This window comes from Balaenoptera ricei, chromosome 16 (genome assembly GCF_028023285.1).
Source record: "Balaenoptera ricei isolate mBalRic1 chromosome 16, mBalRic1.hap2, whole genome shotgun sequence".
Lineage (NCBI taxonomy): Eukaryota > Metazoa > Chordata > Mammalia > Artiodactyla > Balaenopteridae > Balaenoptera > Balaenoptera ricei.
In genome coordinates, this window is record NC_082654.1 from 117,109,082 (window position 1) to 117,135,408 (window position 26,327).

The 26,327-nt window shown below is 38.5% G+C and overlaps 2 protein-coding genes across 5 annotated transcripts in view; one reads left to right on the top strand and one right to left on the bottom strand.

Moving 5' to 3' along the window:
- The first annotated feature begins 1,628 nt into the window (after positions 1 to 1,628).
- Positions 1,629 to 10,787, top strand: PHYHIPL (phytanoyl-CoA 2-hydroxylase interacting protein like). Its single transcript, XM_059899663.1, has 2 exons — positions 1,629 to 1,738; positions 2,319 to 10,787. The coding sequence occupies exons 1-2, from the start codon at positions 1,629 to 1,631 to the stop codon at positions 2,857 to 2,859; spliced, it is 651 nt and encodes a 216-aa protein (XP_059755646.1). The 3' UTR covers positions 2,860 to 10,787.
- FAM13C (family with sequence similarity 13 member C) overlaps positions 4,267 to 26,327 on the bottom strand; it is a 134,297-nt gene continuing 112,236 nt past the window's right edge. For all 4 annotated transcript variants that reach the window (XM_059900591.1, XM_059900590.1, XM_059900589.1 and 1 more), the window contains 6 exons: positions 22,127 to 22,208; positions 20,509 to 20,720; positions 11,289 to 11,384; positions 9,767 to 9,966; positions 8,141 to 8,242; positions 4,267 to 4,983 (listed from right to left, as the gene is read on the bottom strand). In XM_059900591.1, coding sequence (XP_059756574.1) covers positions 4,860 to 4,983; positions 8,141 to 8,242; positions 9,767 to 9,966; positions 11,289 to 11,384; positions 20,509 to 20,720; positions 22,127 to 22,208 — 816 coding nt within the window. In that variant the 3' untranslated portion in view covers positions 4,267 to 4,859. The remainder of the gene's footprint in view (positions 4,984 to 8,140; positions 8,243 to 9,766; positions 9,967 to 11,288; positions 11,385 to 20,508; positions 20,721 to 22,126; positions 22,209 to 26,327) is intronic.

Sequence of the window (26,327 nt, forward strand, 5' to 3'; positions counted from 1 at the left end):
CTCTCGGACAGCTCGTGCCGATCAATATGTTATGGGGCCTCCACCTCCAGTCTCCTTGCCCCCGCTCTGCACCACAGCCAACCCACACCTCCCCAGGAGACCCCCCACACCACACAGGGTGGTCTAGCCCAGGCTCCTGTGGAGTCACTGCTTTGTTCTGGGTCCCAGTGTACGTGAAATCTTGTGTGCGCCCTCCAAGAGTGCAGTTTCTATTTCTCCCAGTCCTGTGGAGCTTCTGCCCTCAAGCCCTGCTGGCCTTCAGTGCCAAATGCTCTGGAGGCTCCTCCTTCTGATGCCAGACCCTCAGGCTATGGAGCCTGACCTGGGGCTCAGAACTATCACTACTGTGGGAGAACCTCTGGGATATAATTATTTTCCAATTTGTGGGTCTCTCACCCAAAGGGTATGGGATTTGATTATATCACGGAAGCGCCCCTCCTACCGACTCGCTGTGGCTTCTTCTTTGTCTTTGGGTGTAAAATATTTTTTTCATCTTTTCCAGTTATATGCCCAGAAGTGGGATTGCTGGATCATATGCTAACTCTATTTTTAGTTTTTTAAGGAACCTCCATACTGTTCTCCATAGTGGCTGTACCAATTTACATTCCCACCAACAGAGTGGAAAGGTTCTCTTTTCTCCACACCCTCACCACCATTTATTGTTTATAGACATTTTGATGATGGCCATTCTGACTGGTGTGAGGTGGTATCTCATTGTAGTTTTGTTTTGCATTTCTCTGATAATTAGTGACTTGAGCATATGCTCATGTGTCTATTGGCCATCTGTATGCTTCTTTGGAGAAATGTCTATTTAGATCTTCTGCCTATTTTTTGATTGGGTTGTTTGTTTTTTATTGTTGAGTTGTATGAGCTGTTTGTATATTTTGGAAATTAAGCCCTTGTCAGTCGCATTGTTTGCAAATATTTTTTCCCACTCTGTAGGTTGTCTTTTCATTTTGTTTTTGGTTTCCTTTGCTGTGCAAAAGCTTATAAGTTTGATTAGGTCCCATTTGTTTATCTTTGCTTTTATTTCTGTTGCCTTGGGAGACTGACATAGGAAAAGCACTGGTACAATTTACATCAGAGAATGTTTTGCCTATGATCTGTTCTAGGAGTTTTATGGTGTCCTGTCTTATATTTAAGTCTTTAAGCCACTTTGCATTTATTTTTGTGTATGGTGTGAGGCAGTGTTCTAACTTCATTGATTTACATGAGCCTGTCGAGCTTTCCCAACGCCACTTGCTGAAGAGACTCTTTTCTCCATTATGTATTCTTGCCTCCTGTGTCAAAGATTAATTGACCGTAGGTGTGTGGGTTTATTTCTGGGGTCTCTATTCTCTTCCATTGATCCATATGTCTGGTTTTGTGCCAGTACCATGCTGTTCTGATTACTGTAGCTTTGTAGTATAGTCTGAAGTGTGGGAGGGTTATGCCTCCAGCTTTGTTCTTTTTCCTCAGGATTGCTTTGGTAATTCTGGGTCTTTTATGGTTCCATATAAATTTTAGGATTATTTGTTCTAGTTCTGTGAAAAATGTCATGGGTAATTTGATAGGGATCGCATTAAATCTGTAGATGGCTATGGATAGTATGGCCATTTTAACAATATTAATTCTTCCAATCCAAGAGCATGGGATACCCGTCCGTTTCTCTTACTGTGTCTCCCATTAGTATAACTGAAATGAAAGGGACCAAGGAACAGGAAGAACTGGATGATACAGTCCTAGCCCACAGTGGAAGGTGAGAAGGGTAGAGAATAGATATGAGAGTGGGGTAAAGGGAGATAACCAGCTCTATTCTAAGGAAAACGCAGGCAAGAGGACCTGATTAGTGAACTGTGTCTGGGTAAAAAAAAACTAAAGCAAAAAAAGAAACAAGATGCTTTTGTACCAATGTACATGGACAACATTCATTTTAGATCTAAATTCTGGCATACTTTAAAGAAACATTCAACATATTTAACCAGTGTTGTTAATCCAGTTTTCTCTTCACCAAGCCACTTCTAAAATCCAGTAGGCATATAATGGATGTGATTTCAGCCATAAGATTTCTAATTTCACTTTGGTTTTCCTGGTCAGGAAATTTATTATGTAAAAGACCTCTGAGGTTTGTAGCAGAGCATCCTTACCTTAGGGTCAAGGCTAAAATTTAGCCTTCTATAGGAAATGTTAAAAGACGCATTCTCCTTGATCTGATGGTAGGATGGATGAGCACTCAGGCTTTTAATAGTAGACAGTTGACCTTTAGGCCTATCACCATTAAACTCTGTAAATCAGTAGCTTTACCACTGTCGTACCAAGCAGTGACCATTTATTTTCTCTTGCAGAGAACATCATGGGAATGCAATGCAGCCCTCTGTCAAGGATAACAGTGGTAGCCATGGCTCCCCTATCAGTGGAAAATTAGAAGGCATCTTCTTCAGCTGCAGCACTGAATTCAATACTGGGAAGCCACCCCAGGATTCACCTTATGGAAGATACAGGTTTGAGATTGCAGCAGAAAAACTTTTTAACCCCAACACTAACTTATACTTTGGGGACTTCTACTGTATGTACACTGCTTATCATTATGTGATTCTTGTCATTGCCCCTGTGGGATCACCAGGAGATGAATTTTGTAAGCAGCGCCTTCCTCAGCTAAATTCCAAGGATAATAAATTTTTGACCTGCAGAGAAGAAGATGGGATGCTGGTTTACCACCATGCCCAGGATGTCATTTTAGAAGTCATTTACACTGACCCTGTGGATCTTTCTCTAGGCACCGTGGCAGAAATCACTGGTCATCAGCTCATGAGTTTATCTACTGCAAATGCAAAGAAAGATCCCAGCTGCAAAACCTGTAATATTAGTGTTGGACGTTAATGCCCACTTTTCTTATTCTTAGTCCCCTTTCTTCCCTTAGGAGCATTGATCCTCTGTTGTCCATTTTCATCACCAGATGTTTTCCACTGAAGCATGCACATGCCGCTCTCACCAAAAGCAAACTGCCACTTACCAAATTTCATTCAGAGCTGTTTTAGTGTTTCCTATTCCCTACCCTTCCCCCTCCTTTCAATGCTGAAATATCCTAAGTTGTCCTTCTGACACTCTGTTGCCTAGATGCTGCAATGTTTTAATTTTTCCTTTATGCCAAACATAACCAATTATATAAACTGCTTTAGCAAAGTACAAAATAATGGAAAATAATGGCTTATAAATGGTGTTTAAATATGCACTCATTTTAATCTACTGAGCAAATATTGGGATTATTCCAAACCGCATGAAAGGGTATAATTGCAGCATGAGTTAAATCTTGAAGCCTAGAATTGTCAGCACTTCCAACTTGTTGTTTGACAGTGTTATTTATATTAGCTAACAGGAAACAACTACTGTGTTTCAACATAATAAATATAATAGAAAAATATTTTATTTGTATTGTATAAAATATTTACAATCTTATAGAATATATAGAGTTACATTTTAACAGCAATTGTATACATGTCACGAAACCATTTTCCCTTATCAAAGATGTAGTTTGTAAACCTCAAATAGTTGTGTATCTATCTGTTCTGTTACAAGTAGATGCCTTTAATTAAACAAATTTATGAAGGACATTATGCTGATTTATAAAATATCAGGTAAATACAGAGAAAACAATAAGCCTCTGAAATAGTCTGCTTCAGAAATAGTCAGTATTCTTCCCATCCAAACTACGTGAAAGTGTGAATTTGTTCAACATCATGCTTAAACATTACAGAAAAGAGAAATATAAACATGGTTGGTACAAGAGAAAATGTGGACCTTTTACTTATTTTTACAAAAGCAAAAGTAATAAACAGGTGGTTGGTTTAGTACAAAATAACTGCACACGCTAAAGTGGATGAAGCAAATAAAATATCCTGGCTTCTTTCCCAAGGTGTTGTAGCAACAATTTCTAAACCTTTCATTTTATACAGAATGGAGAACAACTATATAGTTCATGGGAAAGTTTTTTGACTTCACAAAGTATAGACCTTGGAACATTAAAAAAAAAATTTCCAATGGAAAAATAGTTATATAATCTTATAGTAAACAAAGATTAGCAATCATAACTATGATCACATTAGATTATATACTAGACACATCTATCCAAAATACCTATTTTCAAATTTTAATACAATATTTTATTTTAATATAAACATCTGTTATATAGACAAAGATAATTCACAAAGTACATGCTATCAGAATGAACTTTGGTAATCAGAAATGTAAAATTTTAAGTAACAGATAAAATAATGTGCTATTTTTATATAGAAATAAAAATTATCAGTGACACATTCTAGTATATTTTAGGGTGCTGAAAGCCTAGCAAATTTAAGGAACAAGGTAGTAGATTTTTTTTTTATCACTTAAAAATCTATTAGAAGTCTCAAATAAATTACATTCTTACTAGCTGTATTCCTTCCTACATAAAATAAAGTTTCTTTTCTTCCTCTTACTGACTTTTTAAAATTATGCTCTTTTCCATATGTCAATATAAGTAATCTTTGGACACTAAGTAGACTTTCTTAACCAGTAGCCCATTTAAACAGGTGGATGCTTTGTGTTATTTAGATTTGATAAAATAGATGCTTTCTGAAATAATTATATTGACTGACTGTGCATTTTCTCCCTGGCATGGAGAAGGCTGAATTTTATCTTCCAATTATACTGTTCCTTGTTGTATCTCCTCCCTTTTTAATCCCTTCTACTCATTTATAATTACACTTGCCATCCATTCTTAAAAACAGCTAATACACTAAAGTGCTTCAATTTTCATCTGTCATAACTACTTAGCAAGAACGGCAGAGGAAAATAAACTTGACTTATCTTGGGTCAAAGTGATCACAAACATTTCCTGAACCTCAAATAGTTTTGGCCACATCTTGCTTGCTGATGAGGACCTCTAATAGTCTCAGTTTGGCTTTTATATGCTTGTATTCATAGTACTCATCTGCCATTGGTATCCTATCTTCCTTTTGTGGACTTCTGCAAAAAAGAAAATATCGTCCATTAGTTAATAATGAACCAAGTCATTAAAAATCCTTTTCTAACTCTTACATGAGAAAAGTACAGGGTAGCAGTTTCCACTTGATTTTTTCATCATGTCTTTTTTTCCCTTCCCTTTTACCTTCATTCACTCCTTCTTCCACGTGTTACTAGGTTTCAGTATAACAGTACTCTGAGAAGTTAAATATTCTAAGTGTTTTGCAAATATATCCAGTGCATAAACATATAACGTTGGGGCAAGTGAAAAGTTCCGAGGGAAATAAACAAAAGCCAGAACCCTCAAGGCATTCTTATCTAGTCATTCTCCCATGATCCATGCCTGTGTAGAATGTTCAGCCCTTACAGTGATAGTTGTATTTTAAAATATCAACCTAAAGATACTACAGAAATTACATTAACAGAAATAACTTATAAATTTATGGTAATAGGAGAAGAAACTTAAGTAGTTACCTTACAAACATGAAATATTTCTAAGTTTTCCTGTAATTATAATACCTAACTCTGCTAATGTATAGTAGAATCAGAGTTTTTTTAAGGAATCTGAGTCTAAATTCCAGTGGTTCTCTTTGCACACTAATTGTACTAAGACTAGGCATATGATGATGCACATATTTTTATACATATGCCTTCTAACTACCAGATGTTCTTGACACTTATTTTGAAGAATAATTGGATAGCGTTTGGAGTTAAAGCCATTGCCTTCCCAGAAAAATACATTGCCAGGATATGTTTTCTAAAGGAAAGTAGTTACTTCAGGATCTCAGAAGGGTCTTTCCTCCTTTGTTAATAAAGATGGCCAATTGCCTTTAAAATATTTCCACCCATGACTTTGAAATACAAGGGGTGGGTACACAGGTGAAGTCACCACAATTCCCACTGAATATAAATACAGATACTCTCCAATATTAGTATGGCTGAAAACACTTAATATTTTACCTGTACCCCTTCTCTTTTCCCAGTACTGATAAAGATATATTTATATTACTTCCAAATAAAAGAACAGCTAATCTATAAAGATCCCCTACGAATGTAGTTACCTACTTATGTTGTAACACTACATATACTGCCCTGAAATTTCTAGTTCAGGACTCAGAACAGCACACAAATCTTTAGACAGGGTTCCTCTTCAACGCTGTCTCAATTATTTAACATAACTGCCTTGCCTCCCTTCAATATTCTGAGCCAAACTTATCATAACTGGGTGTCTAAATACCACCTTAATTTGTGTAAACATATCTAAGTGAAGAAATGTTCTAATTTATAGGGAAATACTATAAGCCATTATGCAATTGTCCCTGGTCCTGCATACTCCGTTTTGGCTAATAAACAAGAGTTCATTGGCCAGAGTGAAAATTTTTGCTAAGTATTTCCTTAAGCAGTTTTCTCATTATATAAAACATACTAAAGTGTTTAGCACCATTCCTGGCTCATAACTGTTAATGTCATATCTAGATAATTATGCTTCTCACATGGTGAATGTTACCAAGGACACTTATAGTACCTTAAAATTTTTAGTAATCCATTTGCATGGTTATTTTAGCTATTTACAGTTAACCCTTCCCAATGAAATGTTTTAGGAAAACAAGATCCATATTTCCTAGCCATTCAACTATTTGATTTTACTTGTAATATAGCACTACTTCTGCATTTAGTTTAAGTGTATTACCACAAGAGGGCATATAACCTCAATCAAGTTTTAGGCATATCTGAAGTGAGTTTAGGACTCACTGGTGCATTAGAATACTATACACATAACATAACTAACTTCCCTGTATGTCAAAGGCATGCCAAGTACCAGTGCAGACCCATTTGGCAGGACTAGTAACACACTGGAAAGTTCTCAAACTCTTTAAAGTAAATTTCTGGGTTCAGATAGGTTAAAAAAAAAAAATGTAAAAGTTGTATGGAAATTTTGTAAAGGAAAAAATGGAAATGGAGAAAGAAAACAAGAAATTATGTTTTATATTCTAAATTTAACAACCGTGTAACATTTCTCACTAGATAATATCAGCAGAAAGGTAAGTAACTTGGACTTATAACAGTCAACTTGAAGATTCCACTAGAAAACTAGGTGGATTACATCTGTACTTGCTAAATGCAAAAAGTTTGAGAGGTCCAGTCCTAGCGAACAGCCCTGGAGGACTGAAATAGAAAGTTACTGACTAAGAGGTGAGTAGACCAAACTTGCAGGATGCTTTTAGAAAACAGTCTCTTCTCCATCAGGGCAGCCCTCAGGCTGCTGAAATCAAAGCAATTCAAGAAAGGCAGATACCTAGATGGAGAAGAACACTGAGGAGCCAGTTTATCACTGACTCCTACCTCTGCCACCCTAATAACTCTGCGACTTTGGGAAAGTTACACCCTTTAAAATCTTTTTAAAGACTGACGTCCCACACGACAACTATAGCTTCCCAAAGTATCCCAGGAACTCTACTTACAACTGTGGAAACAGGCTCAGGATAGCTAATGGGCTTGTCTCTGTCTCTTCCAGAAGTAGATTAATAATCCTTTTCTCATGATTTTATATATATGCATATATATAATTTTGTTCACAAAACACCAAAATTTAGAAGCAACTAATGGAGTGCATAGTGAGACTGGGTTGGCACAGAAAAAGAGAGGATATAGCTAAACATTTATTTAAGGGATAGAAAGAATAGGAATGAACTCTTGACCAAATCCTGAAATAAAATAATTAAGGGCAGATCCTGAAGCTTAAAGAATATATTTAAAGCAAATGAAGAATTATTTAATAAAGTAGGGAGTAACCTGTGGAACGAAGTAACCGAGAACAAAGAAGTTATATGGGCTGAAAAATCAAATATTATAGTTTTTTTTTTTAAAGGTTTAGGTACATTCAATTGTAATGAGATTTATTATGCAAAGTTAGGGATTTGGGGAGTTCATCTTTTATTTTTTAAAGCTTTGATGTCTCATACTTGATAGCTACAGCCTCCCATAAAACATACCCAATAATGGTACTACCCAAATGTTGCATTAGACAAATCCTGGGTCTAAGTCACTTTGGAAATTATTTGTCTTGTATAAAGTCACTGTTCTGAAAACATTACAGCTCACTCTTAACAGCAGTTCTCTAGGAAATATTAGCTTAAAAAATATCTCTGCCCACACTTACCTTCCTGTTTGTTTAAAAAACTGTTCCTCAAATTCTCTTAAGGCTTTCCGAAGTCTCTTCTTGTCAGCCCTAGTTTCTCGGAGATGGTCAAGAAGTACAGGCCTGTATCAGGTAAAATATATATGCTCTGGCATAACTGAGAGCTCATCATGAGCAGAGTTACCTATTTAGCAAAAGCATATTATGATACAGAAGTGTTCTGCCTAAACGTGTGTCTTTTGATTAAATATGACACATGTAGAGCATGACCACAGGGGAGCACATCACCGAGGACATTGCTTGATGAAAATAATGTCCTAGGAAAATGGAAAGGGCAGACAGGAGGCAAGCAGACTGAGTCCATTATAAAAAGTGGTGAGGGTAAAGGCCACATGAATGCATGAGGGAGAGACAGACATTTTGGAGGAATACTCATCAGCATTTGGTGATAGACTAAACATAAGAGGCACAAAAGGGAGAGATTTGAAAGAAAATTCGACCCTTAATCTAGAGTATAGGGGGAGTGGCAAAACCCTTGGGAATGAAACAAAGACCCAGAGAAAGCTATAATTATGTCACAGATTCTACTCACTTCATTCTAAGACAAGAGAGAAAAGTCAGATACTTCAGAGCAGGAATTTTTATCTGGGGAACTTGTGTCTGGTTCCAGAAAGTTTGTGAACTCCCTGAAATTATATATGGGCATTTTCTAAAAAGTAAAAGATTCCATTGCTTTCAAAAAAGTCCAACATCCCCCAAGAAGTTAAGAACAGCCAGCCAGCCAACCAACCAACCAAGAAAGAAAGAGGAGAAGAGGAGGGAAGAAAAGGAGAGAGGGAGCCAGGGAGGGAGGGAAAGAGGAGGAAAGGGAGGGAAGAAGGAAGGATTGATGTTCTGCTTCCAAACAGGTCACTCTTCTCTGAGCTGAAATTAGGGTACCAACTGATAGAAGCACACTAAAATCTCAGCTTGCAACTTAGTGCTTGGTCTTACCTCATATTTATGGGGGTTCCATCCCTATCTTGGGGCATATACTCACCACACTATTATACATGTTAAAGAAAATCTCATGATCTGGCCTGTAATATACAAACCAAAGAAGGCCAAATGATCAAGAGGAGTGCCAGCTACTGAATAATGATAATAACAATAATGATAATACTAATGAAAATCCAAACGACTCCTGACTGAGTGGCCATTAGGAGGAAAAAGGTCAGCTCATTTACTTAAGTCCCAATCTGGAGAAACCATTTTATCTAAATAGAATAGACTAGGATAACGGCCCTGACAACTGCTGACCCAACACAGGATCCCAGTTCCTTTTGGTCCAGCATTTTCAAAGGCCAACTCCGCTTTACACACTGCCAAGCATTAGATTGGTGCCAGACCCTGCTGAAAAGATGTGCAAGTGTAGCAAATGGACCATTAGCATTTATGACATCTTTGGGACCTTATTGGGAGCCTTTGTTCCTCATGGTTTTGTCTTCTCAATTTTCCTGTTAAAAGGATAACCAGATTATGCTTTCTGCTGGATAGCATTTTTTAGAGCATGTAATAGCTCTTCTGAATTTTGTGTGTATGGACATATAATGTCCCCCAGACCAGAAGGAGTTCAAAGGAGACTCCACACTTAGGATTCACACTCACATGGTGGCCTCATGTAAATTGGACATGGAGAGAGCTGGTTGTTTGATTTCTTTCTTTTCATCTGGTAGCAGGAGCCTAACAGGCTCAGTCTCATTAGAGTAGGTGAGGTGGTCGCCAATAGGAAGGTGGGATGCTGGGTTTGGCAAAGAAGGTTGTTGGCTTCCCTGTGGACAGTCTTCATCAGAGTCTTCTTCCTCCTGCTTATCATAGGAAGAATTAAAGTTACAAAATGCTAAGTGCCTCTTGAGGAAGCAAAAACAGGAAGGGGAACCATAAATAGACACAATGAAAACAGTAGATGATCCCTGTGCCTACTGAGAACCAAGAAGGAGGCAACCAAGAGGAACTCTTGCTCAGTTGCATCAAAAAACTTGCAGAAGTTAATGAGCAAAGAAGCACCCATCCTGGGCTAAAATGCTCACCAAGCTCAGATCTCTCTGCTGGGCCAAAGCAGGCACAGACATCTAGGATATGTTCCAATCTGGGCTGCATTGCCTAGTAATTCTTCCCTTTCACCCAGGCCTTCTGGGCCCCAGCTTCTTAACAGTTACATGGGTTAGGGTGAGATGGACCAGAGACTTCTTTTGTCATCCAGAAATACCCCAAATCAGGTCCTGGTGTGGGCCACTTTCAGATACAGAGAATACTCAGATAATTGACAAATTCAGGGAAGAGTTCTATGAAGGCCAAAACAAAATGGAGTTACTGCTTAACCTGTTCAGGTAATGCTTATCACAACCAAAAGATTTTCTTGCAAGGAAATCTGAAAATCATACCCCATTTAAAATTATGCTTCCTTAATTGGAAAATTCCAAAGAGTATGAATCACTATTGTCTTTGTCTTTAGAGTTGTGGAAATACAAATGTACTGAAGTATACTTAAATTTGAATTTGTTAATATTTCTTTTAATATTGATATCTTGAGCAAGTGACTGTTCTAATATTGATGGAGTAGGATCTGTGGTGCTTTTCAAGTTCTGTATTCCCATAAATCATTCTTTATTAAAAGTAGTCTAACTCAGTTTCAGTATTCATATTTTCTATTGAAATAAATCTACTTATATCTTGCACAGAGATGGTCAAATGGTACCAAAAACAAATGCTGCATTATATCAAGGAACATACTATCAATTTTCTTATTAAAGGAGAAAAATTAACAACACACAGACTAGAACAGCTCTGTTCTGTCTAGCTGTGTTGTTGTAAATTAGGTAATGCCAAACTAAAATCCATCATTTGTTCTCCTCACCCAAGCAGTGAAAGCAAGTGTAATAACTGGCTTCAAAAATAGAATTGCTATCTATTCCTGTTTCACAATAGTTTTAATTATCAGCCACTGTTAAGTGTAGTATTGGAGTTGAGGGAGACCACGTTTCTACTTTGTGAAATAACAACTGGCCTTGTTAGCAGCCTATCCTGCAAAGAAGGCTCCTTTATAACTCTCATGGTGCTGCCTCCCTAACTAAACATCAATACAAAGCACAAGGACAGATTTCTAGTTAATGCAAACATCCCAACTTACAATTGTTGGAATAAGGGAAGGCGTGGACAAGATTTGCTTGATAATTCTGTATCTGTCATAAAGAGGCTTTATGAGGTTCTTGTCTTGCTTAGTTACCTGGAAAACATGAAATTAATTATTGTTCCTTTCTCGAACAAGAATGAAAACACATCAATGTTTTTAGCAGGCCAAAAAAAAATTTTTTTGAAGCCTCTAAGGGATTACAATACTAAAATGCAACAGTAATTTTCAAAAGGTAAGTCATTTATAAGACACTGTATGAAGCACACGCCAATTTTCTTCTAGGAAAGTTTCTTAAAGGATAGGTCCAAGTTTAGAAATACGTTTTTAAAGCTTACTGAAGGAATCCTCAGTGTTTAAATGGTAAGGAGCCTGTTCTTTAATTACTTCTTCATTCTTAAAAAACCAATGGGTGATCCAAGAGCTATTGATTTTTCTTCTGAAACATGTATTTTATCTGACTTTCAAGATCTTTATATCCACAGACACCAACCTTGTCCAGGTCTTCATCACTACATACTTGGATTATATGCTAGCTTACTGGCTAAATCTGACATAAACTAAATATTTTGGATAAAACAGTTAACCTCTCTGAATTCTCAATTTCCTACCTATACAACAAGGAAGTTGGAGTTAACAAGTTCCTTCCAACCAAAAAATTTCATAACCTCTTGTTTACTAATGTATTCTATTACCCTGCTGCTCTTTGACTCATCCCTAAGCACCATTTTTAACATGTAACAAAGTACATAAAATTTTAAATAGTTTCCTACTTATCTATTAATCATCTACCTACCTACCTATCCCAACCTATCTACCTCTCCAGCCAAAATGACCGAACTCCTCTGCTTGCCTTCGTTTTCCTCCCTGATGTGTGTCCTGCATTAAGTTTTCTACATATTTACTACACACAACCTCCTTTTCATTCTAGTCCAATGGTTCTCACTCAGCAGGTAGTGGGAAGGAAATGGTAGAAATAGCACATAGCATAATTGCCCAAGTGTCCTATCTGACTCTGCCTTCCAGATCCCCTCTGAGAATCCTGAAGGAAAAGAAAATGGCTCAAGCAGGTATATTTTTTAAGCTTTCTAGTTATTCTCATGCTGCCTTACCCCATCCCAGTTGAGAACCATTCTGGCCCATATTGATCTTCCTTTTCTCTGAACTTCTCTGTGTCTCACTGTCTGGGCCTTAACTGTTTTCTGTGTTTCAGTCTTGTCTGCCCAAATAAATTATATCACATATTTCTTCAAATTCTCACAGTACCCAATGTATCCCCTTTCCTACTACCCATCTAACAACCCAGGTTCATATGCAAAAGTAGTCTAATTTTTAGAGGTCTTCATATAAATTCCACAGGCTATATAACCCAAGGCTCTTTTATTTTCAGTAGAAAGAAAGACCACCTCTCTCTGTAGAGCATTTTAAGTATTGGTTAAGTAACTCCAAGAGCCTTTCATTTTCTAGCTCAATCATTCCTTAAACATTTTCTTAGTCATGACACATTTTTACACAGAAAATAAAAAATTCTCTCATGTATTTCATGGGATTTTAATAGGTGACAAAGAAAAAGAAATCTCTAAGTTCAGAAAACACTCAAATAATGTTTTTTATTCAGTATCTTATTGGGACTTATATTCCAGAGAAAGCACTTCAGAAAATGATGCATTTAACTATTATTGGCATCTCTATTGCAGTTTGATTTTTTAAATTTATTTTTAGTATATTGTCCGGATTCTAGAAAAGCTAAATTTAGTCTTAAAAGAGAAAAAGAAAAGAGTGACCAAAAAGCAAGTTAGAATGATGAATGTCATTATAAAAAAGTTCCTTCCACAGATGCTAGATAAAAGTCAGGGTACAGGTACAATGTATGGCACTCATCTTTCACTCTCATGATTCTATGATTTTACTTTTAGGATCGTTATTAAAGTAATCCCCAAAGACAGATGTGAGGGTTCAATGGCCGTAAGTACAGGACTTCAATGCCGTAAGTGCTTATCCTCAAATATATGTGCACAGGAAGGCACGCTGCCTGAAGAAGAAGAGTTAGTGGTGAGATTATGTGTCAGGAGCTGTCTTCTACTCAGGGGCCTATGGACACCAGCTATTATGAGGCCTGCAATGTCAATCTTCATGGTGGAAAATGAGTCAAGATGTAGGCTCTGCAAGATAGGTACCTCAAATCTAAGGGGCAGAAATACATTAGACTTTGCTATTCCTCGGCCACTTTCTACTAAGAATCAGACCATTCTTTCCTCTTAATTCAATGGCTCTGTTTCTGAAATGCATCCTCCCCCCCTAATTCTGCATATTGGTGGCTGACTGTGGTATGTTAGTAGTATCTAACTTATGATTTTTATTTAAATGGAGAAAACAAGGACTGTGTTGAATAACCTGCAAGAGCCAGAGAGAGATATCCAGCGCATGAATGGGGTTGTCAGATTTTAAAGATAAATATAAGGAGATAAACCCCAAAGCTAATTATCCTTACTTCCTGCTCCTCCATTTTATATGGCATCAGAAGAAATGAAACTTAAAGGAGGTTGAGCAAGAAGGGACTGTGCATAGAACAAAGTTTGATATACTTTGTTGATAGCCTGACAATTCCGTCATGAAAAACTCCTGGCCCCCTATGCAGTAGGTTACTCGAATTATCAAGATCTGGAATAGTACCCCCCAAACAAGCTGGCTTTCCAAGCAGAACTGCTGCTAAGTGGTCAGCCCAAATCTTATTTCTTTCTAGGCCCTGGTCAGAAAGTTGTTTGGGGAAAAAACTGCCACAGCTTAAGTGCTTTTACCACCACGCTTGTTTTCCGCTCTCCCCATGGCACTGGTCCCATGTATTCTTTCACAGTAAACCATGGAAACATAAAAATCAGTCAAACCGTCACCATAAACAAGCTCTCTCCTTGAGAGGGAGGTAAAACTGACGTTCTCCTCTCTGGACAGTGAGTGATGAGAATCTATTACTCTTTAGCTTTAGGGACTCAAGTCTTGCCAAACTTTCCCTGTGTCTAAGTCTCCCCAGCCCCTCACTGAGGGAGACAGCATACGTGGAACAAGTCTGACAGCTTGAACTAACCCGTCAGTCCAACAACATGGGAAGTCAATAATGAACATAATCGTACAAAGCAACTGCTGAAGAGAATGGCTTGGTCAATTCAGATTTCTAAGCATACTGCCAATTAATATTGGCCTTGAAAAGAGAGGTCATGAGTTCAGATAACTGGCTTCAAGAATTACACACTATTTTATATTTGGTAGTGTATATATGTCCATGCCACGCTCTCACCCTGTCACATCTTACCCCTCCCCCTCCCCATATCCTCAAGTCCATTCTCTAGTAGGTCTGTGTCTTTATTCCCGTCTTGCCACTAGGTTCTTCATGACCTTTTTTTTTTTTTCCCTTAGATTCCATATATATGTGTTAGCATACTGTATTTGTTTTTCTCTTTCTGACTTACTTCACTCTGTATGACAGACTCTAACTCCATCCACCTTACTACAAATACCTCCATTTCGTTTCTTTTTATGGCTGAGTAATATTCCATTGTATATATGTGCCACATCTTGTTTATCCATATATACACTACCAAATGTAAAATAGATAGCTAGTGGGAAGCAGCCGCATAGCACAGGGAGATCAGCTCAGTGCTTTGTGACCACCTAGAGAGGTGGGATAGGGAGGGTGGGAGGGAGGGAGATGCAAGAGGGAAGAGATATGGGAACATATGTATATGTATAACTGATTCACTTTGTTATACAGCAGAAACTAACACTCCATTGTAAAGCAATTATACTCCAATAAAGATGTTAAAAAATAAATAAATACTTCTTGAATATCTAAAAAAAAAAAAAAGAATTACACACTATTTTTAATTTGGAAAATTATGGAAGCTCTGAACCTTAGATTCTTAATGTGCAAATTCTTAATATACAGAATGAGGATCATTTTAAATTATCTTATGTAAATGTCCCTGGCACAGAGTCAGGCATACTAAATGTTATTTAAGCTATCAAACTAGTTGATTTGAGGTTACTATCAATGTTGTAAATTACTAATAAAGGAATAAATACCATGGTGCTATTAAAGCATAAATTTTAAAGATAAAAAAATTGAGAAGCATTCTATGTCTTGATATAAAAAGCTATCTAGAATATGCAAAGTGAAAAAAGGATACATAATTATGTAGCCTGCTACCTTTTTTCAAAAGGGGCAAATTAAGAATGTGTATTGATACTTCCTTGTATATGCTTTATATAGAAACTCCAAAAGGACACCTAAAACATTCATAACAATAGTTACACCTGCTTAGAGTGGGAGACCTCAGAACTGGAGCTGGCAGATGGGGTGGGAAGGAGTCTTTTTAATGTGTAACCTTTTATATTTTTTGAACTATGTGAGAAAGTATTACCTATTCAGCAAATTAAATTTCTGTTAAAAGGGTAAGTAGAAGAACTTGATGGGATCTTCCTTTTGGTGCATTTTACCTGTAAGTCTTCCCTCTCTCCAATGCACAACTACTCACTAATCAGTTACCAAATTTTTACTTGATTTAAAAAAAATAAAATGAATTATTATGTTTTTTAAAAATCTGCTTTTCTACACGACGCCCCAAAACCTATGGGATGCAGCAAAAGCAGTTCTAAGAGGGAAGTTTATAGCAATACAATCCTACCTCAAGAAACAAGAAACATGTCAAATAGCCTAACCTTACACCTAAAGCAATTAGAGAAAGAAGAACGAAAAACCCCCAAAGTTAGCAGAAGGCAAGAAATCATAAAGATCAGATCAGAAATAAATGAAAAAGAAGTGAAGGAAACGATAGCAAAGATCAATAAAACTAAAAGCTGGTTCTTTGAGAAGATAAACAAAATTGATAAACCATTAGCCAGACTCATCAAGAAAAAAAGGGAGAAGACTCAAATCAATAGAATTAGAAATGAAAAGCAGTATGGAGGTTCCTTAAAAAACTTAAAAATAGGACTACCATACAACACAGCAATCCCACTACTGGACATATACCCTGAGAAAACCGTAATTCAAAAAGAGTCATGTACCACAATGTTCACTGCAGCTCTATTTACAATAGCCAGGACATGGAAGCAACCTAAGTGTCCATCGACAGATGAATGAATAAAGAAGATGTGGCACATATATACAATGGAATATTACTCAGCCATAAAGAGAAATGAAATTGAGTTATTTGTAGTGAGGTGGATGGATCTAGAGACTGTCATACAGAGTGAAATAAGTGAGAAAGAGAAAAATAAATACCATATGCTAATACATATATATGGAATCTAAAATTTTTTTTAAAAATCGTTCTGAAGAACCTAGGGGCAGGAGAGGAATAAAGACACAGACGTAGAGAATGGACTTGAGAACATGGGGAGGGGGAAGGGTAAGCTGGGATGAAGTGAGAGAGTGGCATGGACATATATACACTACCAAATGTAAAATAGATAGCTAGTGGGAAGCAGCTGCATAGCACAGGGAGATCAGCTCCATGCTTTGTGACCACCTAGAGGGGTGGGATAGGGAGGGTGGGAGGGAGACACAAGAGGGAGGGGATATGGGGATATATGTATACGTATAGCTGATTCACTTTGTTGTAAAGCAGAAGCTAACACACCATTGTAAAGCAATTATATTCCAATAAAGATGTTAAAAAAAAAATCTGCTTTTCTCCTCAAAGATGCTGCAGTTAATGAAGGGCCAGAAGAAGTAACTGCCATTACTCATCCAGTTGGTAACGTGTGCTGTGCACCTGACTCCACCTACAGTTCTTGGAAAGGACAATAAAAAGGGGATATATGCCAGTACCAATTCAGGATTTTCAAAAGAAAAGGACATAAATAAGCACCACAATCAGACCTAGGGTTGATTCATTCATTTCCAGTGCTCAACGGATGCCCTGTGACCGAAATGTGATTATCTCCAAAAATCATCCATAGATGATGGAGGAAGAAGATTACTCGGTAGCAGTATCTGAACTGACAAGGCAATACTGTAGGGTTTATCAGCTTTAGTATGAGCTCTGACTAAACACCAAATGCAAAATTTTCAAGAGGAGTCATAACGAAGGTCTCTCTAGAAAAGAAATAACTTCATCTTGGAAGCTTAATATTTAATGCATTTTAAGCAGCAGAGCAAAGACTCCAGATGAAAATCATCCATCAATTTGAGTTTAAAGAATTGGGACCTAATGAGATAATCTCAAATGTGAATAAGCTCACTGAGGAGCCAGGAATAATACTATTGTGGAAATTTTCAATCCTCCCTTTGATTCTTCTGTGGCTTCTGGACTCCCTCTTAGGAACCACCTAATAGCTGCCTAGCCACTTCATGGTCTGCTGTGTTAAGCTCTCCCAGGAACAATACTGCAACTTTAGATATTGAGACATACATGTTCTACTGCAGATGCTCTCTATTTAAAGGGCCTCACTTTAGCCTACTGCAAAGATAGGTTTATTTGAAGGGGCTTCTGACACTAAACAGTTTAATGGCTATTTCTTTTAAAATAACAGAAATAAATTGCCGTTTAAATAAAGATGACTTCTAAAGAACTCAGAGTTTTTCTCTGACCTTCAGATTTTCATTTACATGTTTTTATTTGACTTGAATACCTCAGTAGGGTGATCGACCATCCCAGTTTTCCTAGGACTGAGGCTTTTGGTGGGCCATGGAATTTTCAGTGCTAAAGTTAGGAAAGTCTAGGGAAACCTGGGATGGTCGGTCACCCTATTCCTGAAAGATCTTAAAACAAACATGTCCAAAACAGACCTCCTGAGTTTTCACTCTCACCCTCAATTTGCTCCTCCTCTAGTTTTTCCCCATCTCAGTAAATGGATCCATCTTCCTTTCCTTCACTCCCTACCATCCAATGATTCAGCACATCCTTTTGATTCTATATCCAAAATATACTTTGAATGTGTCTTCCTTCCATCTCCAAGGCTACCATACTAGTCCAAGCCACCCATTTCATCTTCCCTTTTCCACTCTTTTCCCCTATGATTAATTCTCCATACAGCAATCAAAAAGATCTTTAAAGTGTAAATCACACCATGTCACTTTCACACTTACAACCATTCAACAGCTTCCCAATACTTTCAGTGGCCTAAAAGGTCCCGTGTTATGTGCCCTGATCTATCTTTTCTGACTTCATCACATGCCATCCTGTGCTCCAGCCCTCAGACCTGAGAACTCCAACTACAAACAAGCTCTTCCTTCAAAGGCCTTCATACTTGCAGTTCCGTCTAGAATGCACTTTGCTGCTCTCTTGGCCTGCTGATTCTTCTGCATTAAATGTCATCTTATTGGCCTTCCTAATCACCCTATATAAAATAGAAACCATCCATACTCATTATTTTCTATCATATCATCTGTTTCTTTGCACAGTACTTATAAAAAATTTTAATAATTTTATCTATTGAGTTATTTCTTGTTGTATCCCAACTCCCAGGAAAACATGAGCTCCGTGAAGGTGGTAACCCACATCACTTCTCTATCGTGTTTATTTTTTATATCCAGCATGGATATACACATGTGTTCACAACACATAGTAGGCAATCAAATCTTTTTGCAAATGAATGATTGCCCACTGGTCACCAGGCATCTCCTTTTATTGTCACAATAATTATATAAATAGGTATTATCTGTATTTGATAGATGAGGAAGTTGAATATCAGAGAATTAGTTCACTTGCCAAGTGTGTATGATTAGAAAGTGTCTTGTTCAAGGACTGAGTCCCGCTCTAAGTTTATTATACCAGTCCCAACTCATCCCTCACTCCTTAGTCAACTGAGTAGAACACAGAATTAGGACTTGGGTGTTGACCAAGCTGCTTTTATAGATGTGGTCAAAGTAACTGTAAAATACAGGGAAGACCATCAGAAGCACTGAAGGATGGAAAACCACAGATGTGCTTGACTGTGTGTATGTGTTTATACACACACACACACACACACACACACACACACACAGAGAAGTTAGTTATCCACTTATCCACTGACTATCACAAAGTCTAGAATATTTGGGGGTGGGAGGAGGGGACAGGTTAGCTGAGTGGATGAAAACCACTGGTCACAACATATATTGGTTATTTTTAAGTTTAAAGGTATTTCATAAAGACAGAGGTAGCCGAGGGCCCATTTCTACTTGTAGATCACGTGTACCAATGTAAAGGACTAGTCCGGGGGCATATGGTAAGCCTTTTGGGATTTGGTAAATGTTGCCACCTTATGATCAAGACTAGATAATGTACAATAGAACAGGTGAAGCCAGCATTCTCCTCAAGAAGACTTCATTTCAAAGTCAAACATGCTAGTTTGTTCTTTCATATATCCATTCACTCTGCCAACATTTATTCAATACTTACTTTGTACAGACACTGAGGATCATGAACAATAAACAGCCTAAACTCTACTCAAGAAGTTTCAAGTACTATAATGAGAGACAGAAAATGGCACAGAGCATAGTTAGAGCTATGTTAGGGTAGCTACAGATTATTCAAGAAATGAAAGGCGACCACATCACTCAGAGTTCAGACAGGAAGGACTACAAGGAAGGTTCCTTGGCGTAAGTAAAATGTAAGCATAGATATGCAGGAGGAGGACGGATTAACCAGGTAAATACTAAATACTAACTGCTTTCATCATCATTTTTGTAAAATATAATCTTTTCTTTGAGCTCCAGGCGCCCATATCCAAATGCATAATTGACAACTCTATCTGGGTATCTCACAAAGATTTCAAAACCAAGATGTCTAAGCTGAAGTCTTTGGACATCTCATCTAACATTCCTCAAGAAACCCTACGTCTCTATTCTTATCATATAAAATACTAAACCACTTTCCTTACTATTTATACCTCATCCCTGCTTTATTATTTCTTAATAAAACATACAGTAAGATGAGATTGTAATCCTAGTCTCAGGTTCATTTGCTAACTTATCGGGGGAAGTTGGGGAGAAAGGAATATGAAATGCCCTAGTGTCTTTACCATGCGTCTCCCACCAGCATGCAACACTGTAACCTCCAGAATGGCAACGCCCTAGGTCATAGCTAATAACCCACTAGGAACTCATCTGACTGAACGTTCAGAGCCAGTCTCCTAAAGATATTTATGTGGTACCAAAGTGCTCTTACAAATTGGTCAAAATCATGATCTCAGTGGCACCATGTGGAGTGGTGGGGCCCTGTGAAGGTTGGCGAGGTACCTTAGAAACGTCCTGAGAGGGAAGCTGCTCTCTCTTCTCCTTCACGCATGTCAACACAGCATCTGGAGTCTCCTCTCCAGAGGAGCCTGGCTCAGGGCCCACAGCTTCCGGCTTCCCATTCTCTCGGGGGACTGCGGGTTGCTCACAGGATGGATTTCTAGGTGGGCCTTTGGGAGCACTCCCTTGTTCTTCTGACAGCTTCAGCTTTAGTTCTAAGAGAAATGCCATGAGTTACCAGGAGCCAGGAGGACTCATTGGCCCTAATAAGAGCAGAGAGCCTTTCAGGAATTCCTTCCCTGATGCCAAGTGAGTGGAAATGAACAGGGCCGATGATGGTTCCCCAGATGTGAAAATAGAGGGCTCTTGAGGCTGGGATCTCATGGAGGTGGAAGATCATCTGTGGGAGTAACTCAGTGGTCTAGATTTCCGAGGAGGATTCCTGGAGGAAGACCAGTGGTACCTGGCCCCAAAGTTTTCACCTGTTATCTATCACAACACCTGAAATTCTATACTCAAAGATTCATTTACTTGGGTTTTGAAAGTTGTGCAGCCATTAAGAGCCCCTGCAGAAATGCAAGTACTTCTGGAAGGCATTACACAGTGCAGACGTCTGAGGATACATCGGAGGGGTGGGGAAGGGGACATGGGAATGCCAGCCCCAACTTGACAGATTTCACAATTTTGTCTAATGCCAGTATTTAAAATCCAGAAATCACCATTATTGCAATGTGACTTTATATAAACCTACGTAATTAAAAATAAAAAGGCCACCTGGGACTTATCAAGAAATTAGATTTCAGAATATGCTAGGGGACTGCTTGTTTGAATAAGGCCATTTATATTGATTTCTCAATTACATACATACCTCATCTTCTCTGTTTGATGTTTGTTTTTTAGTTAGGCTCTGGCGTGGTGTTTAAACACCACGTATATTATAAACCTGCTACATCACTACACTTCAATACCACTGAATTAATATTCCTTTCAGTTCTTTATCACCATCCTTCTAGAAATCTGGAAAAAACTCCCATGTCTCTAAGTATTGAAATAAAAAGTGTAGAGAGAGGAAGAAAATAAATTTTTATTGGTAAATAACCATCATCCCTTAAGATAGATTTTAGACTTAATTAATACTCACACCACCATCTCCAGAGAGACAAAGAACACTGGATTAGGAGGAAGGAGAACCAAGTTTTACTCCTAGGTCACCACTTCCCAGCTACGTCACCTTTCCCTCTCTCTGGACATAAATGTCCTCATCTGTGCAATGGGGTGTGTGGAATAAATGATTGCTCAGGCCTCTTCTGTTTCTAACATCCAAGAAACCAATAACCCAGGGAAGTGAATACTCCACATGTTGAAATGTTCCTGGCACTGAAGTGAATCACTCCACCTGGGAGTCTGGAGTTCCTCAGTCTCTTTATAAGGAGATATATTAAATGGGATCAAACAATGAAGGGGACCTAGGACCCTTTATTTCAAGATGGGGCCTCTGATCTAGGCAGGAGACAAGGTTAAAGAGGGCACAGGTGGAAGAGAATCAAGAACTCCTTGGAGCACATTATCATGATTTTATCTGCTTCCTTCCTGAGAAAGGAGACCCTTGGCTGGCATTTACCTTTGAGCTGTTTACGACCTTTAGCCAAATCATTCATCCATTTCAGGACTTCAGGATTAGATGTCTTGTCACCATGTGAAGGCTGCAAGGGAGGGAAAAATGGGGATGGAAGGAGGTAAAGGGAGGGAGGAAGAGAAGAGAGAAAAGGAAAAACAAAATTTTAAACAGCTAAGGCACACGAAGGTAGTTCAGGAACATATAAAGCTGGGAGAGAGATTCAGGCGTGATACCTCCAGCTGATGGAGTTGCCTCCAGAAAACAGTGAACATTCTTGACCTCCTCCACTCTTTCATCCTTGCCATGGACACTGTTTCTAAACACACCTGGTCACCCAGCATTTTTTACATAGTCCTAACTATGTCAGTGCCCCCTACAGTCTAACCCTCAATCACCTTGTGGGCTACCCATACCCGACACCCCATTGCCAGGTCATTCTTTGTATCAATGTAGATGGCTGTACTGATACAAACCAGCACTTCCTCCCTTGCCTCTGCTCATAACTTATGACCAAAACCTGCCTGAGGAACACTGATAAACTGGAAGCTTTAGCTCCTATCAGTCATATCCTCCAAGCTGAAGAAAGGAGACCCCAGGATCTCTAAAATCTGACAACAGTCTGAGAAGTCAGTATGTAAGGGGGATACCCAGATTTCAACTGCTCTCACTGTTTACAGACTCAGTATTCTACTGGGCTAGCATTAAAGTAAAAATTAACTATATGAGTATGGACTTGGGCAAATTATTTAGGCTCTCCATGCCTCAGTTTCATCTACCAAATGAGGATTATAATAGCATCTCCCACATAGGGCTGTTGTGAGGGATGAATTAGTGAATATACGTAAAACACTGAAAAGAGTTCCAGGCACATGCTAAACACTATAGAGGTGTTAGCTAGAATTAAAAATATTATTATTGTTATTATTACTGGCAGAGGTGATAGCAGTAGTAGTAGTAGTGTTACTACCAGACCTTCAAAGGAATGGTGAATAAGTCTTCACTAACAAACATACACGTAGGGGTATGTATGTCCTACCTAGTAGCTAATCGCACTTGGATGTGGCAATAAGAATATAGTTTTAATTCCAGAAGGATATGACTCTGTTCATACAAATCATTCACCTTAATTTCTGGATTTCTTTTCAGAGCCTAAAAGTAAATTTTCCACAGAAAGAGAAACTGGAAGAGAAGAATAGCCAAACATACCTAGCCTCCAGCCCCACAGGTCAGTAGGAAACTTTCTTAAACAAGTTGAGGCCACCCTGGTAACTTAAATGGAGGCTCAAGAAGATTAGTGGTTACTTTGAATTGGGGATATACAAAGAGCTAAATAAGCATGCTCAAGAAGACATCACAAACACTGTAATAGTAGCCAGAAACGTGTACAATGTTAGTGACAAGTCTAGTGGCTCTGCCATGTTTAAGAATCCATTAAATCCATATAACATCAGCAAGATGTTGGTGAGAGAGAGACATAGGAAGAGGAGTGTGGTCCTCTCAAGTTCGAAGGAAAAAACAGTGCTTGTGTAAGAGGATCATCAAATGTACATGGGATTAGATGTTTTAATTGTGAAACACAAGACATGGTTCTGTCACTTCTAGAGTGATGTAAAAACCATACAGTTTAAAATCAAGATGGAAAATAACACTGAGGGAAAATGACAGTGATTTTTCCCCTAGGGGAGCCCAGAAGGGAGACTCTGGTTTCCAGTAGGGAAGCCCTGGTTTCAGGACCACGGACAGTGACACACCGAGGGCACACCTCCAAACTGCTGTGCCTGGTCCTACCCATGGTCTGCTAGAATGATGCACTGTACTACTTCCCTGATATAACGTTTAGTACTTTGGCTTTGGGTAACAGTCTGGTTGTATGAACAGTCAATGTTTTACACGTGATTTCTCGAAATCCTCACAGAATTCTTCACTCTGATCTGAAAACACATCTTGTTCTCTGGAACACATCTTTTTCACTGGATATGTTCCACACAGTTAATGCAATCTTCTGAAACACTGTTAAAAACAAAAATGAAAACCTAAGACCCTAAGCCAATGATCATCAAAGAAGCTTTCACTACTGCAAAACAGGACTTAATAGAAATTGAAGGCTGAATCTTCTGACAAAATATTTTAAAGCCTGAAATCATTTTCTGAAATGAATTTTGTATTTCCCTGCTCTTGGGCGAGCTTTCAAAAGAGGTTAAATCAAGCTCACAAGGATGGCAGCTCTCAGATCATATGGAAAGTTTTTATATACAAGCTGTGGATCTTCAAGCCTTCTAACGTCTGAACTATTTCAGTTTAATAGGCCCCAAGGGCCATACACCCAAAAATTACACAGTGTAGATTTTGTTCAGTGTAATTAAAACGGAGCTCATGAGTCACATAACTGAGGGTACTACTGGACCAGATTTGTGGTCTGCCAAAGATGATTCAAAAGACACTTTAGAAAGATTTATGGATCAGGAATGAAAGGACCTATGTTGCTGTCTTGGCTACATCAATTCTTTGCTGTATGAACTTGGAGAAGCTGCTTCCCTTCTCTGGGCCTCAGTTTCTTCAATGGTCAAATAAGATAAGACTGACTGATCCCTTCTAATTCTAACATTCTCTAATTCTACTGAAAGTGAACATCTGGCTGAAACAGCCTTTTCTAAGTCCATGAGTCTAACAATAGTTAAATGTAAAATCAATTGTAGGGAATAAATACAGTTCTGGATATGAAGTGAAATGGTTACATTCAATAGAGAAGGAAAGATGTATATCGTACCAGGGCATCAGACTAGCATGGCGGCCCAGCAGGAGCTCGGATTCAAAAATTAGCAGCGGGTGCTATTAACCCCACCGTCAGGCTGCCAGGAAGGAAAGCCATACACACAGCAACCAATTAAAGCCCATTAACATGTCAAACCTCTAACCACAGCCTGGCACCCAGACAGGAAGGGTGAGGGGAAGCCCTGTTTCCTGAGACGTGGAAGGTTCTGATTACTTCAAAGACTTTAATACACACGGAAGCAGTGACCATGAAGCCTTCTTCCTTTACTGCTCCCAAATTCATCCATCTGCATGTTGAAGTGTGTGGGCATCTGTCTACTGTGGCCCTAAAGCTTCTCCAGACAAAGGCAGGAGGTGCCAGGAGAAATTCTTCTCTAAAATACTCAGCTGCTGGGTGGCTCTTATAGTTGAGAAAAGCAATCCAGGGTCTGCAGCTGCAGGTAGAAAAATCCAGTGGAAAATTAATGTCTATAATTTTCCTTTATTTTTTGACAAGGCAGAGGTTGCCATGGGATAGCCTATTCAAATATCACGCAAACAGACTAAAAAGTTAATAATATCTAAGACCACTTACTTCCTTTGTGCCAAAACCGTAAAAAGCATTATATATGCACTCCCTCATTTAATACTCACAAACTTAAGAAGTCACTACTAATATTAACTCCACTTTACAGATGGACAAACTGAGACTCAGAAAGATAAAGTAACAAGTCCAAAGTCACAGAGTTCCTAAGTGGCTGTGCGGATTCAAATCCAGATCAGTCTGATTCAAGAATTGCCAGGTTAGAAATATCAATAGGCCTTGGGGATGGAGCCCCTAATTGTTTCTCTACAGATTCCAATATGAGGGCATCACAGATCCAATAAAACTCCAGCAGCAAGTAAGGAAAATCAGTTTCTCTCAGGCTATCTGGAGCTTTCAACTTTCAGTGGACACAATGAATTTTACTTGTACTTCTCCACTGCAAAAACTATTCATCTTTAACCACCCCAAGCCTGAGCTGATAGAACACAACCACCTTAGGAAGGTTATAAGTCTTTGCTGGGCCTCCGTCTCCTTATCTGTAAAATAAAGGCCCGTACTCACAATGTGTAGAGCACCCTCCTGCTCTATAAAAGACAATAAGTAGTTGTGACTGCCTGCCCTCAAGGAAGAGAAGAATCTTCAACACCTTAAGGTTGTCTTGAAAGCCAATCTGATTTTTTTTCAATTTTTAGCAAAGCTAAAACTCCCTCCTTAAAACCCCTCTTTTAGTGAATTTGAAGTCACTGTGGGAAACACAGAACAGGAATAACAGGAGAGTGGAATATTACCTACTCTCACCTGCCTCCCCAGAACTAACCCACACTACAGGGACCTGCAGATTGCCTCTGGACCAAGAGCTTAGTAAGCCTTTAAATATTTAAAGATGTTTGAGACATTCCCTGGTCT